Source organism: Aedes aegypti, chromosome 2 (assembly GCF_002204515.2).
Source record: "Aedes aegypti strain LVP_AGWG chromosome 2, AaegL5.0 Primary Assembly, whole genome shotgun sequence".
In the NCBI taxonomy this organism is placed as follows: domain Eukaryota; kingdom Metazoa; phylum Arthropoda; class Insecta; order Diptera; family Culicidae; genus Aedes; species Aedes aegypti.
Genome location: NC_035108.1, coordinates 326,477,556 through 326,492,823, shown reverse-complemented (window position 1 = coordinate 326,492,823; position 15,268 = coordinate 326,477,556). Strand labels below are relative to the sequence as shown.

Here is a 15,268-nt window from a genome sequence, read left to right as displayed (position 1 = left end):
TTTTTGACACAAAAACTCAAATATCTCAAAACCCTATCGGAATACCAACGTAATTTTTTGAGGGAATTATATTAGCTATCTACCATAAAAATGTTGTTATGTTAAAAAAAGTTATGACATTTCAAACATGTCAAAATTTTCACATTTAGTAGAAAAAAAAAAAAATTTCGGTGTAAATTATTACGGGAACCGCAGTTTGTTGCTGATTTTATTGTTAAGGGCCTTGCGTGAATTAAACAAGTCGTTTTCATGTATTCATTAGTATTATGTATATTATATGTATAAATATTATGTATATGTATAAATATTATATGTATATGTATATATGTATAAATTAAAATGAATTAACAGATTACACGAAAATATTTTTTTTTACTAGGATATTTTTTTTTAGAGTATGATCGATGAGTTTCTAAATGTTATATATAAACTTTAAAAGTTTTGGATTTGGGTATGCGTTATGAGATCATGAAAACATTTTATTAAAACTTATTTATTTATTTATTGTTATTCAATTTTTTTACAATATCGAACACTTTTGCATCATTATCAGTACAGTTCGAGTATAGTTTTGCTTTAATTTTATTTTCTGACAATGGAATGAAACAGTGAAATTTTTGGGTTCCTTGGATCGTTTTCGCGTTATTATATTGCTCGCTGAGCTCTGATGCCGTTAATTCGTACTCTTCAGTAGTAGTAAAACAAAATGATAATTTTGTTAAATCTTCTTCTTTTCTGCGATTCGCCCAATCAAATAGTTCTTTTGCAGTTTTAATTGGATGCTCACGTTCTTTGGCTAAACTTGCTCTTGTGGCCATGCGCTTTATGGTTCCTCCAATAGCATCACAAGGACCTTTGCCATGTGACGTAGCAAAGAAATGCCATTCTGCATCAATTCCGTACTTTGATTTAAATTGACATAGGCTCGAAAAATTCTTACGGTTTTTGTACTGCAATGCTGCTCTATCAGACATGAAATATATCTTTCTGATTTCTTTATCCTTATCAACGTGTAAAAAGTTAATCATTTTGGCAATGAACAAATTTACAGATACTGAGTCGTGTCTTAAATCTTCGGAAATTACAATAAAACTAAAATGTTCAATTTGCGTACTTCCATTGAAATAAATAACGAATGGATGAATTGTAGCTTGTTGTACGTTCCAGTGATGGGACTGCACTTCATCTTGCAATACAAAGCTATAGTTTTCAGAAAAATCACAAATGACTAAAAATTCACCATCTTGTAATATATTTTTCGTATTTTTTAAAAAAGCGGGATTGCTCTGTTTTAATAAAGTCGTGAGGAATTAAACTTTCTAATTTCAAGCAAAAAAATGACACAAACTCATCTACAGGTTTTACAATAGTTTCTAGGTCACACCTATCCGTGGTCACCCATTGCTCAAATGATAACTGATCAATATAATTTTCTTCAAACTCAGCGAATAAAGAATTTTCCAATGATGAAGAATCTGGACAATCCGAACAAGATCGTAGATAGCAATTTGATGTTGTATTTTCACACAAAAGACTACCAGTTAACATTTTAATATCCTTTGATAAATTAATTCTTTTCAAACTATGTAAGATTAGGTTAATATTTTCGTGTGTTGTGCACACACAAACATTATGTGTTCCTGAATTGGATAGAAGCTTGCATTGCCTTGGACGAAGGCTTGCAAATGAGGAAAAACCTACCTTAATATTTTCGTTAATTTCCTTGAAGCGTGTATACGCTTCTTTCAAAGTAGTCATCATTAATCATTTTTGGATTGCTTGACGCTTTCCATCTTTTTTACAGATACATAATCTTTTTGGCCAGGCATAGCTCTACTTACTTCATCGTCTTCAAAATATTGAATTATTTTTTCTTTTGTCTCATCTGTTAATGAAGTACTCGACCTAGCATTTTTGGTTGCAAGACAGTTATTTTTGAATTGTTTTGCCTCTTTTGCTGTATTTCTATTGGTTTTGAACTCATCAATGGCGTCTTGAATAGACCACGAGCTTGGCAGCATCGACAAAATCAATAATTTTTCTTTCCTTGTCGTGGCTAGATTCGAGAACTTTTCCTTCATATTCATAATTACCTCATCGTAGTCTGTATTTTCCACATCCTCAGGTCCTAATTTGAAGAGGTTTCTTCGTACAGCTTCGTTGATTTCACGGTATTTTTTCTCGGGATAATTGACGTAACCCATCTTCGTCCATTTAATCGGAGTCACTTTTATTCCAGCTATCCCTTCGTTGAAGCGTTCGATGTTGACCTTCTGGATGCACTCATCTTCTGATTGATTTGTTGAAACAGATGTCGCTGATGGTACCGTGGCAAGACTATCTGCACTTGGTACTTCTGGTAACTCCTCAGTTGTTGTCGGTGCATCTAGTAATTCCTCAGTTGTTGTTGTTTTCGAACTTCCTGCAACCTGATCCACCGATGATGTACAGATTTCCCGTTTGTCGGCAGGACGTACAAATGCGTAAATTTGTATTCAATGTAGACATTGGAGCATAACCAGCCGCTTTCAGTTTATCTATGGTGCTTTCGGTGAGATTTCGTAGCTCTTTCGAACACTTTTTTTCTGCAAACGGCCTGCAACAGTTGAGAAAGCGACTACTCATGTTGCTCGTTAGATTTTAATAAACAAAATCACTTTTAAGTTTTTACTGACTAGTTTGGTGTCGTTTGCTTGACTGAAGAAAAATTTTACAATTAAATCTTTTATAACCATAGTGGTAGTATATTTTTAGCTTTTTCGTGAGTATGTTTTTTTTTCTTTATTATTGAGATTTTTAGCCCTGGGCTGGTTCATCTCATAAACGTGAGTATGTTCATGGTATGTACCTATCATGTTTTTGATGTTGTTGAAGTTACTCGCTTTCTCCCAAATATGATTAACAAAGTCTATTCTCTACCAAGGCGGGTCTATACCCAGGTGTAATCAGATTTTAACTTTGTGGAGAAAACCAGCGCCGAGAAAACCGACCTGCTTTACGTATACTAGATCACCTGGGTATAGACCCGCCTTGTTCTCTACGAGGTAAACTTTTTGCAGGTAAACTAGTCGTATACCTGTATAGAAAACTTTGTTTGTAGCTTTTGTCTTCAATATTAGATTTCTTATAGGTTTCTTTTATCAAAAGGTTTCAACACTATTGAGAGAATTTTTCTTCAGTTACGTACAATAAAAAATATGACACTATCAAGACTTTAGATCACAACACTGGATCGCGTCTAACTTTCTAATAGATGCTATAATAGTTATGAATAATTAAATAAAATATCATGAAAACAACTTGTTAACCTCATGTGGTACCCTTAACAAAAAATTCAGCAACAAACTGCGGTCCTAAAAAAAATTAACAATGAAAAAAAAATTTTTTTTCACTAAGTGTCAAATTTGTGAAATATTTGAAATGTCATAACTTTTTTGTTTATTGGCTTACCATCACCAAATTTTTATGGTAGATAGCTAATATAATGGACCGTTTTCCCTCAAAAAATTACGTTGATATTCCGATAGGGTTTTGAGATATTTGAGTTTTTGTGACAAAAATGATGTTTTTTAATGCAAAAAAAATTTTTTTTTTACTGTGTGTATTTTTGTTGGAATCTTTATTTAGTTGTCTAACTTTGTTTCTTTAGTTGTCTAACAATCGAACGAACCGTTTTTGCTGTGCAGCTTTTTGAATATTTTTGAACCATTTTCACATACACCCTTTTGAAAAGTTAGTCGTGACTCAACTTGAAGATTTGATATCGGAAAATGACGATTTAGATGGAACTGAAAAACTGTGCAAAGTTTCAGATATTTTTGAAATGGTCGATCAGAATCGACTTGCATGCCTCCGTGGAATCCCTCATTTAACAAATGCCAAAGTTACCCCAGCATTCAGCTATCGCCCACTGAGCTTGCTTTCCTCCATCAGTACACTTTTTTGAATAGGTCGTTTTTAACAGAATGATAGTTCACATCAACGAAAATTATTTTTTTTTTGCCAATGAACAGTTCATATTCCGAATGTCTGTTCGTCCTTTCATCAAATTTTACGTGTAACAAATTTGATTCGTTCCAACAAATCTGAAGGCTATTCTACTTGTCTTGCTCTTCTAGACATAGAAAAACCATTCGACAGTGTTTGGCATGAAGGCTTGATTGTAAAATTAAAAAAAAAAACATTAATTTTCCAACATACACTGTTAGAATAATCCAAAGTTATCTGTCAAATCGTACACTTCAGATTAATTATAAGACCTCCAAGTCTGAAACACTTCATGTAAGAGCTGATGTTCCTCAAGGAAGCATTTTAGAACGAATATTATACAATATCTTCACATCTGACTTACCTAATTTACCTAATTTACCTCAGGGATGTCAAAAATCTTTGCTTGCGGATGACAAAAGCCTCTCCGCCTGCGTGTCATCTGAAGCAAATTGCAAAAAAGTTTGGATATTTTTTCTTCATACTTGCAAAATGGAAGATTTCTCCTAATGCTTCCAAAACTCAATTGATAATACTCCCACATAAAGCAAAAGCTCTTTATTTGAAACCTTCAAGTAGACATGCTGTCACGATGAGAGGAGTTCCAATAAATTGGTCAGATGAAGGTGAATATCTAGAGCTTTTGCTGGATAAAAAATTAACATTAACAATCACCTTGAGGGTATTCAAGCCGAATGTACCAAATATGTAAAATGTCTTTATCAACTTATTAGTAGAAAATCAAAACTTTGTCTTAAAAACAAGCTTAGGATCTTCAAACAAATTTTCAGGCCAGCCATGTTGTATGCTGTACCAATATGGTTGTAATACCAGGAATAAAGCTTTGCAGAGGATTCAAAATAAAATTTTGAAAATGATTCTGAAGCTTCCTCTCTGGTATAGCACTAATGAGTTACATAGAATATCCAATGTTGAAACATTCGACCAAACGTCGAAAACAATTATTAATAACTTAAGACAAAAATCGCTACAATCTTCTATTGCCACGAATAATGCGTTATATATTTAGGTGAGGTTCATTGAAAGCGTTTTTTTTTCTCTTATAAGCTGCAGGTGAAATCAACTCACATGTATGTATTGTGAACTACTACATCAAATGAAATATGTTAACAAAATGTTAATAAAAGCTTAATTTAGTTTTACCAAATGAGGATGATAGTGTTACTTAACACAGAACACCTAGATATAATAAATGAAAGTAATGTAAAAAATATACTAATAAAGAAAGTAAAAAAATCTATCACGATAACACACCAAAAGCGAATTGGAAACCTCTGGCCCACCTCCCTGAGAGAACACTGCGAAACTGCGCGATTGCTCTTTGCTCTCGACATCCAGACTACGGAACGGACGCAACTGAAATGTAACTGGAGCAAGTTAGGTAAACGACTGTGAAAGCGACTATTCTCCCGTTCTCCAGATTGGCACGCTCGTTAGTCCGTCGGTCGATAGCGTAAACAGTCGGCCCCGTGCTCACGATTTCCCAGTCAGGGGGGAAAACTGGTGCCGTTGTGTGAGCGCTGAAGGAATTCGGGTTGTGGATATCCTTGCTATTTTTTGGAGCTGCCGACCGACTGGAGTAGGTCTACGTGCCAAAGTTCGTGAGTGAACGCACGATTTCGTCAGTTACCGAGTGGGGCTTCTTGGTGACGGTGCGATTTATTCTGCTGGGCGCTTTTCGTGCTTCGTGCTATCGGGTGGAAGTCATTCACTTTGAATGGTGGCGATTTTCCTTTCCACGGATATGGGCATAAGTCACAAAATACCAAAGAACGCGTGATTGTGATTCTGTGATTTACGATAGCTGTCGAATAGCTGCAGAGTGAAACACGTGAGCCATTTTCGGGCCGATACTACATGTGAAAACCCGTGCTCATTAAGCTCCGACAAAGAAGTGCAAAAAACGAAGGCTACAGCAATAGAGAAGGTGCGCGTATCCTCGCTAAGCTGCATCCTGTTGAACGTTCGAGTGTGTTTGTGTCGAGTGCTAAGTGAAAGTGTCCCTTTGGGGAAAACTAAGTAGGTTGAGCTTCTGTTCTGCAGGTCCTTTTAGCAGACAATCCTCTGGGTACCGTCTGAAGTGTGGAAACAATTTAAAAAGGATAATTTGTCTTCTGTGAGGATTCAGCTTCTCAACTCCAGTCGCAGCAATGACCAGCGTTCAGCTCTACAAATCGCGCACATTTGTGCTGGTATGGCATCTGATTGCCATCGGCCAGTACTACTATGCGATCTACTTCGATAGGTATTTCGTGAAAATACCGGAAGACCTGAACATCCCGAAAATGATGCGACCTTCGGAATACGGTGGAAGATCCAAGTTTTTGACCTACTGGTGTTTGGTTAGTATACATGGCGACAGCGCAATGTGTGATCTTATCATATTATTCATTTAGTGTCGTTTATAGCCACGTAGAGGCGGAAAGCATTTATCTTTGTCGACTATATTTAAGAAATTCATGCATTAATTAGCAACACGCGTCAAATGTCGTCTTGAAAAGTATCGCAGTATACTGCATTGAAACGATGCTTTTATTGTCTTTGTATGAGTTCACATGAATGATATAACTTTTGTTTTATATTTGATTCAGTCTAACTTTTACAATTACACCACATGACATCATCCAAGTAAAACAAGATTCTTTCTCTTACTTCTGGTTCTAAGATAGATTCCTATCAACTCTTCTAGTCTTTGGTTTAGGACAGTCTTGCTCAACCTTTCTGACCAGCGGGCCAAGTCTTAAAAACTGTATCCAATATCATTTGAGACAAGAAATTCCAAACAGTTCGTGAAACTTAACAAAAGTCAGTCAGATTCTTTCAGTAACATTGATGAAAGACAAATGATGCCAAATATTCTCCTCAAAGTTATGTGAGAATCCCTCGGAAAAGATTGTAAGAATCGCTCCTGGTATTCTGTGATAATTTTGCACAAGTTTTTATGCTCAAGTTTATGTCCGAATTTAGTCCAGGATTTTCCGAGGAGTCCTGCTATGGGCTTTGTGAAAATGTTGAGGATTATACTCAGAATTCTGTCAGAAATCTGTTTAATATTTCTTCACAATTTCTCCTAAAACTGTTTGAATATCCTGCTTAAAATTTGTGAGAATCATAACCCAGATTCTTTGAAAAGACAGCCTCGAATGATATGGGAGTGATTACTTACTTACTTATTTGGCTTTACATCAATTATCTTGATAAAGCCTCGCCAACAATAATTCGCCATTTCACTCGGTTCATGGCCGTTTCCCTCCATCCTCAACTGTGACCCACGCTCTCCAGGTCCTGGTGCACCTGGTCAATCCATCTAGCTCGTTGCGCCCCACGCCTTCTTGTTCTGACCGGATTCGTAGCGAACACCATCTTTACAGGGTTGTTGTCCGGCATTCTTGCAACATGCCCTGCCCAGCGTATCCTTCCAGCTTTAGCTACCTTCCCGATACTGGGTTCGCCGAAGAGTTGAGCGAACTCGTGGTTCATCCTTCGCCGCCACACGCCGTTCTCATGTACGCCGCCGAAGATCGTCCTTAGCACTCGGCGTTCGAAAACCCCAAGAGCTTGCAAGTCCTCCTCGAGCATAGTCCACGCCTCATGCCCGTAGAGAACTACCGGTCTTATGAGCGTTTTGTACATCGTACATTTGGTGCGGGGGTGAATCTTTCTTGACCGCATTTTCTTCTGGAGCCCATAGCAGGCACGACTTCCGCTGATGATGCGCCTTCGTATTTCCCGACTAACATTGTTGTCAGCCGTCAACAAGGATCCGAGGTAGACGAACTCGTCCACCACCTCGAAGGTATCTCCGTCTATCGTAAGACTGCTTCCTAGGCGGGTCCTGTCGCGCTCAGTTCCGCCAACCAGCATGTACTTTGTTTTCCACGCATTCACCATTAGCCCGACTCTTGTTGCTTCGCGTTTTAGGCGGGTGAACAAATCTGCCACCGTTTCAAATTTTCTCCCAATAATATATGGGAGTGATGCAAGATGCATTTAGAAATTTGCCCTCGGGATCTATGAGAATCCTGCCCAACATTTTCAAAATTTTGTCAGAAAATCACCTATAATTTTATCAAAATCCCACAAGTCCTCCTTGGAAACTTTAAACGTTTAACTTTCAATTCCTTTCAACGGCAATCCTGGCAAGAATTTTGTTATACATACCTAGCATTCTTCTTCTCCTTCTTAGCATTAACGTCCTCACTGGGACAGAGACTGATTCTCAGCTGAGTCTATTTTGTAATTCGAGCGAATCCACGTGATTCGTCTGTAGTCATTGTCGATCAAAGTAAGGCTGTGAACCGTTTCACCAGTTCGTTTAACTATTAGTTAAAATTTGACATTTCAATAGCAGTCGACCCATTTGAGCTTTGACAGTCGAGTAGTTATTTCAGAACAATGTTGACAGATGGTTAGTTATTTTCAAATTCACGGGAGCAAAAAATAACTTTCGGACTGTCAAGTTTAACCATGCTCCAGAGCAGGGTTATTTCTAACCAGAGGGGAAATAACTATCGAGCTGTCAAATTTTAACTAAAAGTTAAACGAACTGGTGAAACGGTTCACAGCCTAAGCATGCATACACGGTAAAAAATAAGCACCATGCTATCAATAGTTCTGCACTTGGATTTGCACTACTGTTGAATCTTGACAAAATCAAGGTAACAGCACTTGAATTCAACGTTGTATGTTTTGATTTGAAATAAAAAAAAAAGTTATAATAAACATGTCCGCCTGACCCAGATTCGAACCACCAATCTTCGGAGTGCAAGTCTAGTGTCTTACCTCGACACCAACTCGCATCTGTTGAAAGGGGTTGAATTGATCTCAATCACTTTCTACAACGAGCTGTCAATGATTGATTTTACACAAAAGACATGATGTTCAAAATCAACGACTTTTCACTTCAGAGTCTTGTTCTAGAGACAGTAGAGCAAATCCAAAGTTAGAACTCTTCAAATCATGGTGATTGGTGTTTGAATTGAGTCAAGTTATCAATCTATTCAATCGAACGTGCTGATTTTTTACCGTGTAGACACAACAAGGTAGGCTATTTCTACGTGTAAACAACGATTTTCCATCAAAACATGTGTCGTCATTCCTATCGTCAAGCATGAGGCCTTGAGGATAGTAAAGGAGAGCAGGCCTTGTTTTCTTTTGCACTAGTTCAAGTTTGCGACAGGAATGACGTCACTGCCAAATGTCATTTTTCGGAGTATAATACCTTGCTTCTTTTCACCGTGAGTAATCCAGTCACATAGAGTGACAGCTGTCGATAAACTCGAGTGACAGAGCCAAGTTGAGCGAATTTTTGGTCGACAGTGACTCCAGTCAAGTCGTTTTTGTTCGACTCGACTTAAAAAATAAGGCCCTTAGTGTTCTTATGAGCTGTTGTTAGAATTTTACAGAAGTTTTCAATGAAAATTATGTCTAGAATGTCTAGAATCGAGAACTTAGCTCAAGATAAAATAAACTGCTCAACCTTTGTGAAAATTCGACCTGGTTTTGAGAGCATGAGCATAAGCATAAGCACCGTACAATTCGTAGTTGCTACTCCGTGATTGACCAGAATAAGCAAAATTGCATAAGGAATCAACAGACCGAGCTTATGAAAAGCTTACAGTATTCAGTGTACAATTCAGAGAATTAAAATCATTATAAAGTCAATAACGACGCCGGTCACGTCCTTACAGTCATCGGGGAAAGGAGAGGATGTAAGTGTGACATCCTTTGTTACCGAGTATACCTCTGTATCTTCATGGTTGGCACGGGAAAGAGTTTTTGTTAGTTCAAATCTGAGAGAGAGGAGACAGCTCACTGACATTTGGCATGTTTTTTCGCTTTCTATGACTTCTTTCTTTAATTTTTGGGTGCTGCAGCACGGTCAGATGATCTTATTTAGGTCAAAATTATATTCACTTATTGTTGTTCACTATGAAAAGGATATAAATATATTTAAAAAAAAAATCGATAACACACAACTATATTAAAGTATCCTTTTTATAATGTGAAATCATCGAAAAACACCTAGACATTTTAATTACGTTTACTTGAATTTTGACAATTTTTTACGCTCTGCCCTTCGAATGTGCGGGTTTCCAGTGACAGTTGATGACAGATTCCCTTGACTTTTGGGAGCTCACAATCTAAGCCAGTTGTCTCCTCTCTCTCTCAGATTCAAATTTGGATTCAAAAGCTACACAATCTGGATTCACCTTGGTAAGTGATGCGGTTGATTCAAATAATATGTAGGTTTAAAATAAGACATGTTTGTTGTGTTTTCATGTTACAGTCTTTAAGCAATGCATAGCATAGCATAGCATAGCATAGCATAGACTGACTGTACATGTCAATGGTTGCTGCTCCGTGATTGATCGGAACTGGTAAGAATTGCACTACGATCCAAATGAATAAGGGATGGGAGTTTCCGCTTACTCTCGAAGTGCAATTTTAGCAGATCTAATATTATTGATCAATAACGGCGCCGGCCAAGTCCTTACAGTCAGTTGGGAAGGGGAAGGAATGTAAGGGTGTAATGATTGTTGCTTCTAGAGACCGAGAATACCTCTGCATCTCCACAATCACCACTGTAGTAATGTGCTATTGGATTAGATCAGAGTAGATCATGCTTGAGCATGGTGACAGGAAGGTTCATAATAAAACATTGTAATTCATCACTCTGAAGACGGAAGATGTATTTTCACTTTGCTACATTGGCGACGATTGTTGGAACGGATCCCATTTTGATTCGAGTGTGCGGTTCATAGATTTGTGCACAAGAATCTTTAAAATTGGCTGTATGCTGTTTGAAGGAACGCCTGGCGAAATGACGGATAAGGGTAACAGGAAAATTATTGCGATACAGATTTTGTGCTGCGTATGATCGGAACGTATCTGGAATCGGAAATACATGTAGGTAAACACAGTTTTATTTATTACATGTTAACTTTTGAGTTGTTTTGACAGCCGGCGGTATGTCAAATTTAAAAACATTCAGAAATTTTATTTTGAATGATTTTCCTGTTGTGATTCGCGATCCCAATTACAGATAATTTCGTCAATTGAACTAAAAAAAATAGTCCAGGTTTGTTTAACGAAGTTTTATTCAATGTATCACGATGTTATCCAATTCAAAATTTACGATTTTAAAAAGTGAAGGGAGAGAGAAAAGAATATTATCAAAATGTACAATTTGCCAAGCAATTTCTAGTTCTAATTTTTATGGAAAGTTTCTTGATTATTCCTCATTGTTGGGTTTCTTAGGCTGATACAAATATTAATTTTCTTTTATGTCACCCCCCCTTCAAAAATCCGAAAATTTTGCCGCCATGGAGAATGGCGTATAATAGCCATCAATCATAGTGATAAAATCAAATACTCGATGTGTTCATTGATAAATTAAAAATGTAAAATGAATCAATTCAATTCAATTAAAAATGTAAAATGAATCAATCAAATAAACAAAGAAGGGGGTTTCTGTAGTATGAAACGTTGGAAACACTTCAATGGTTTTGTTATGAACATAAATGTTATGAAAAGGCACCAGTTTCATTTAAACGTTACTTCTTCTGCGACGATAAACTCATGAAATAACGAAAGAACATTTCTATTGTGCGATTTATGATTTTGCATCATAGGATAGATGTCCTGACAATTTAAAGCATTCCTCATGGAAGTTGTTCATGAAACACAGTTTTTGCATAGTATCCATTATTGCGTGTTTTGGGAGTTTGTTTGATCCTTCGACCTTGACGCTTGCTCCTGGGCAGTGGGCAGTGCGTCAAGAAAGCCCGAACAGTTTTTTTTTATTCTTTTTGGGTCGCGCGCTTATTTTTTTTCCTGAGTGCTTTTTTATAGCCGAGCAAACGAGTGAAGCCGAAAGTGGATTGTGGCTGCTCAGTCAAGGATAACGGATCAATTGGTGAGCTCGTTTCATGCTACTATTTCTAATCTATAAAATATGTATGACTGCACATTCAATCGTTACAATGGTGGGATGTAAATATGATTTTTCAACAAACTATGGATGGTTCGTCACTGTGAGTGTCGACACAAACTCTGATTCATGATTTATTTATGTTTAACATTTTTTTTTTCAGAACACCTCTTATATACCTTTATTTTTGTAATTAAAAAAAACTTTGAATGGTTCGACACTACAAGTGTAGACTTGCGAAAGGTTCACTTTATTCAACAAACTTTGGATGGTTCGCCACTGTAAGTGTCGGCATAAGAATAAGAGTGTTCTATGATGTCCCAACCAATCGAGTTTTTTGTTTCTTTTCAAATGAGTAAAATATAATAACACATGCTTTCGTCCTGACAGCTGTAGGAATGTTACATTTAGGTATTTGTTCAACAAACTTTGAATGGTTCGTCACCTCAAGTGTCGGCATAATTTTCCTCTACATAGAAATTGTTCATATCAAATGAAAATATTATATTTACGTATAAGAATGTATATATCTCACAAATCATTGTTTATCATGGTCTAATCGCATATCAAAGTGAATCCTATGACCCAACGATCCTCCCCATTAACAAACATCCCTCCCAGTAACCTTTGTGGAGATGCAGAGGCAAACACGGTCTCCAAAAAGCAAAGGTTACACACTAACATTCCTTCCCCCAATCCCACCTGACTGCAAGGACGTGGCCGGCGCCGTTATTGACCCTGTATAAATAGAGGCACTGAATTATGCACACTGGAGAAGATTATGGCCAATCCCAGCCGAACTTCTAGTTGATTCTTTGTGCATTTTCACTGACTTCGGTCAATCACGGAATAACAACCATTGATATGTGTAGTCAGTCTAAGCTAAGCTAAGCTAAGTATCCATTATTGCGTGTTTTGGCGTCACTTATTTGATTTTTACAACGAAGGCAGAAAAGGAGTATTTATTTATTTTATTAATTTAAAGCAATATAATTTACATTTCAATCATGAGCTTTATTATTATTTCATTCAAATTATTATGTATTCCGAAGAAAATTTTAGTTGTTATAGAAATATGCATCTAGAATTACATCAGAATAAAAAAAACAACGGAACTTAGTTTATTGAAACATTTAACAATTGCATTTAAAAGCAAATGAAGCAGTTGAAAAAAAAAAAACAAATAGGCTGATTGCCAGTAACAGCATTTCTGAAAAAAATCTGTCGACTAAGGAAAATATCAAAATAAGAAAGACACCAAAACGACTAGTTCAACACTGTTTCTTTTATAATGGACAATATATTTATTTAACGTTCTAAAACTAAATAGCGACTTTCTAACGTTTGAAATCTTTTTCAAATTGTTTAATTCTAAAGTTAGAAAACATTCAATGTATAGTAGTAGTGGTGTCATATTTCAATGTATTGTACGTTTTGTTTACGAATAGATTTTCGAGAAAATTTGCAACGTGGAGAAAAAAAAAATATACACACGTCTGTTTATATGGCAGTTTAGCAGAAGCACGCACCTTGCATTCAATGCACAATCCAACAGTGTGCGTTACAAATGCGTTAAATGTTTGTTTTGGTAGCTACGGTGCCATCCAATATATGGGCATGGTGTGATAATATTTTGATGTGACAAACTTATTTAGGTGTGAGTCTGTTGGAGGGCAAAATCCTCAACAGCTTTCATAATATTACTCTTGCGTTATTCAAAGAAAGAAAGTTTAATTTAAAAAAAAGCCTACAATTTTTATCAAACCTGCTGAAGGTATTAATTTGGACCATAAGTGAAATCAACTTAAAAGAAATTATCAGAAATGTACATGACTCAATCATGTGATTATAAATAATTCGTAAACTCGTGAATACGTTAAGAAGGTGCATAAGGCTACCAAGTACAAATTTAAAGAAATTAAGAATTTAAAGAGAGTTGAATTTAAAATAAATTTGACTCGCCGACTGGCGTTAAAAAAAAAGTGAATCAGCCTGCGAATACAGAGCATGACAAGACAAATGTAAAATAGCTTGACAACGGAATAATTATGCTGTCTATGGTCAAACAACAATAAATTGCTGAGAATTAAGAGATTACTGCTACATATATGATTTGTAATGTAGTTCAAGGCTACATATATATTAGGAACTCAGTCCATTTTTGCAAACGAAATGAAAGATTGGAAAAAAATATTCGTTCCATTCCAAGAATAACATGAAGGAATATAATACACTAGCAAGTTATTTATGTTGATGAGCAGAGAGTAAAGGGAATACAGTAAGTAATTCCGGTCTACGTCTCCTTATGAAACGAAGAGGATAAACCTGGTCCGTTTCTGTAACAAGAACGTAGGGAGTTTGTTGAAATTCGGCCCATTTCTGAAAAGTAATGAAGGAATAAAACAAATCGTCCGGTCCGCTCTTGGAGAAAAAGAAGAGAGTAAAGAGAACATTTTTCATGATTCTGGTCTACTTCTCCATAAGAAATGAAGAGGATGAAATAATCCTGGTCCATTTCTGAAACAAGAACGTAGGGAGTTTGTTGAAATTCGGCCCATTTCTGAAAAGAAATGAAGGAATAAAACAAATCGTCTGGTCCGCTCTTAGAGAAAAAGAAGAGAGTAAAGAGAACATTTTGCATGATTCTGGTCTACTTCTCCATAAGAAATGAAGAGGATGAAATAGTCCTGATCCATTTCCGGTAAAAGAACGCAGGGCGGTCGTGAAAATTCGGCACTGTTCGAAGGAGAATAGTAAAAATGAAACGTATCATCCGACCCGTTTCTTTATAAAGAAAACGATAAAAATAATAGTAACGTGTGTTAAACACCAAATAAACGCAAGATTTCAGCCTGAAATTGAGAAGATTGGATGTAGGAGATCCTTCTCAGTCCTTTTGGCAGTCCGGGTCTATTATGAGATGTAGGAAATATTTTTTTCAGTACATCTATGATAAAGGGACATGCAATGGAAATAAAAGTACAGTTTGGTACTACACAAATGAAGTTTATTCATATTGTATATCTAGCAGTACTAATTCATATAAAAAATGTTCATTTATCTTTTTTCGTTACATTTTTCGTAGTTTCAAAAGTATAGTGCGGCATGGATTGTTTTAAGCATTTTAAGCGAACCTCTTTTACAACAATCAAGAACGGATAATGAACAAGATCAAGCATGCTTGCATAGTTGCATGAATTGAAACGGTAATGTAAAATAATTAATTTAGCAATACAAGAAAAGAAAGAAGTAACTCAATGCAGCTAAGTATACTTTCAGTTTTAACTTATTGATGCTATATGTTTAATAATTAATTCCATTTGCGTT

The 15,268-nt window shown here is 36.2% G+C and overlaps 1 protein-coding gene across 1 annotated transcript in view; it reads left to right on the top strand.

Annotated features, from left to right (window-relative positions):
- The first annotated feature begins 5,439 nt into the window (after positions 1-5,439).
- LOC5568230 (androgen-induced gene 1 protein) overlaps positions 5,440-15,268 on the top strand; it is a 65,686-nt gene continuing 55,857 nt past the window's right edge. The window contains exon 1 of the mRNA XM_021845901.1: positions 5,440-6,350. Within this exon, the coding sequence (XP_021701593.1) occupies positions 6,159-6,350 (192 nt within the window). The 5' untranslated portion in view covers positions 5,440-6,158. The remainder of the gene's footprint in view (positions 6,351-15,268) is intronic.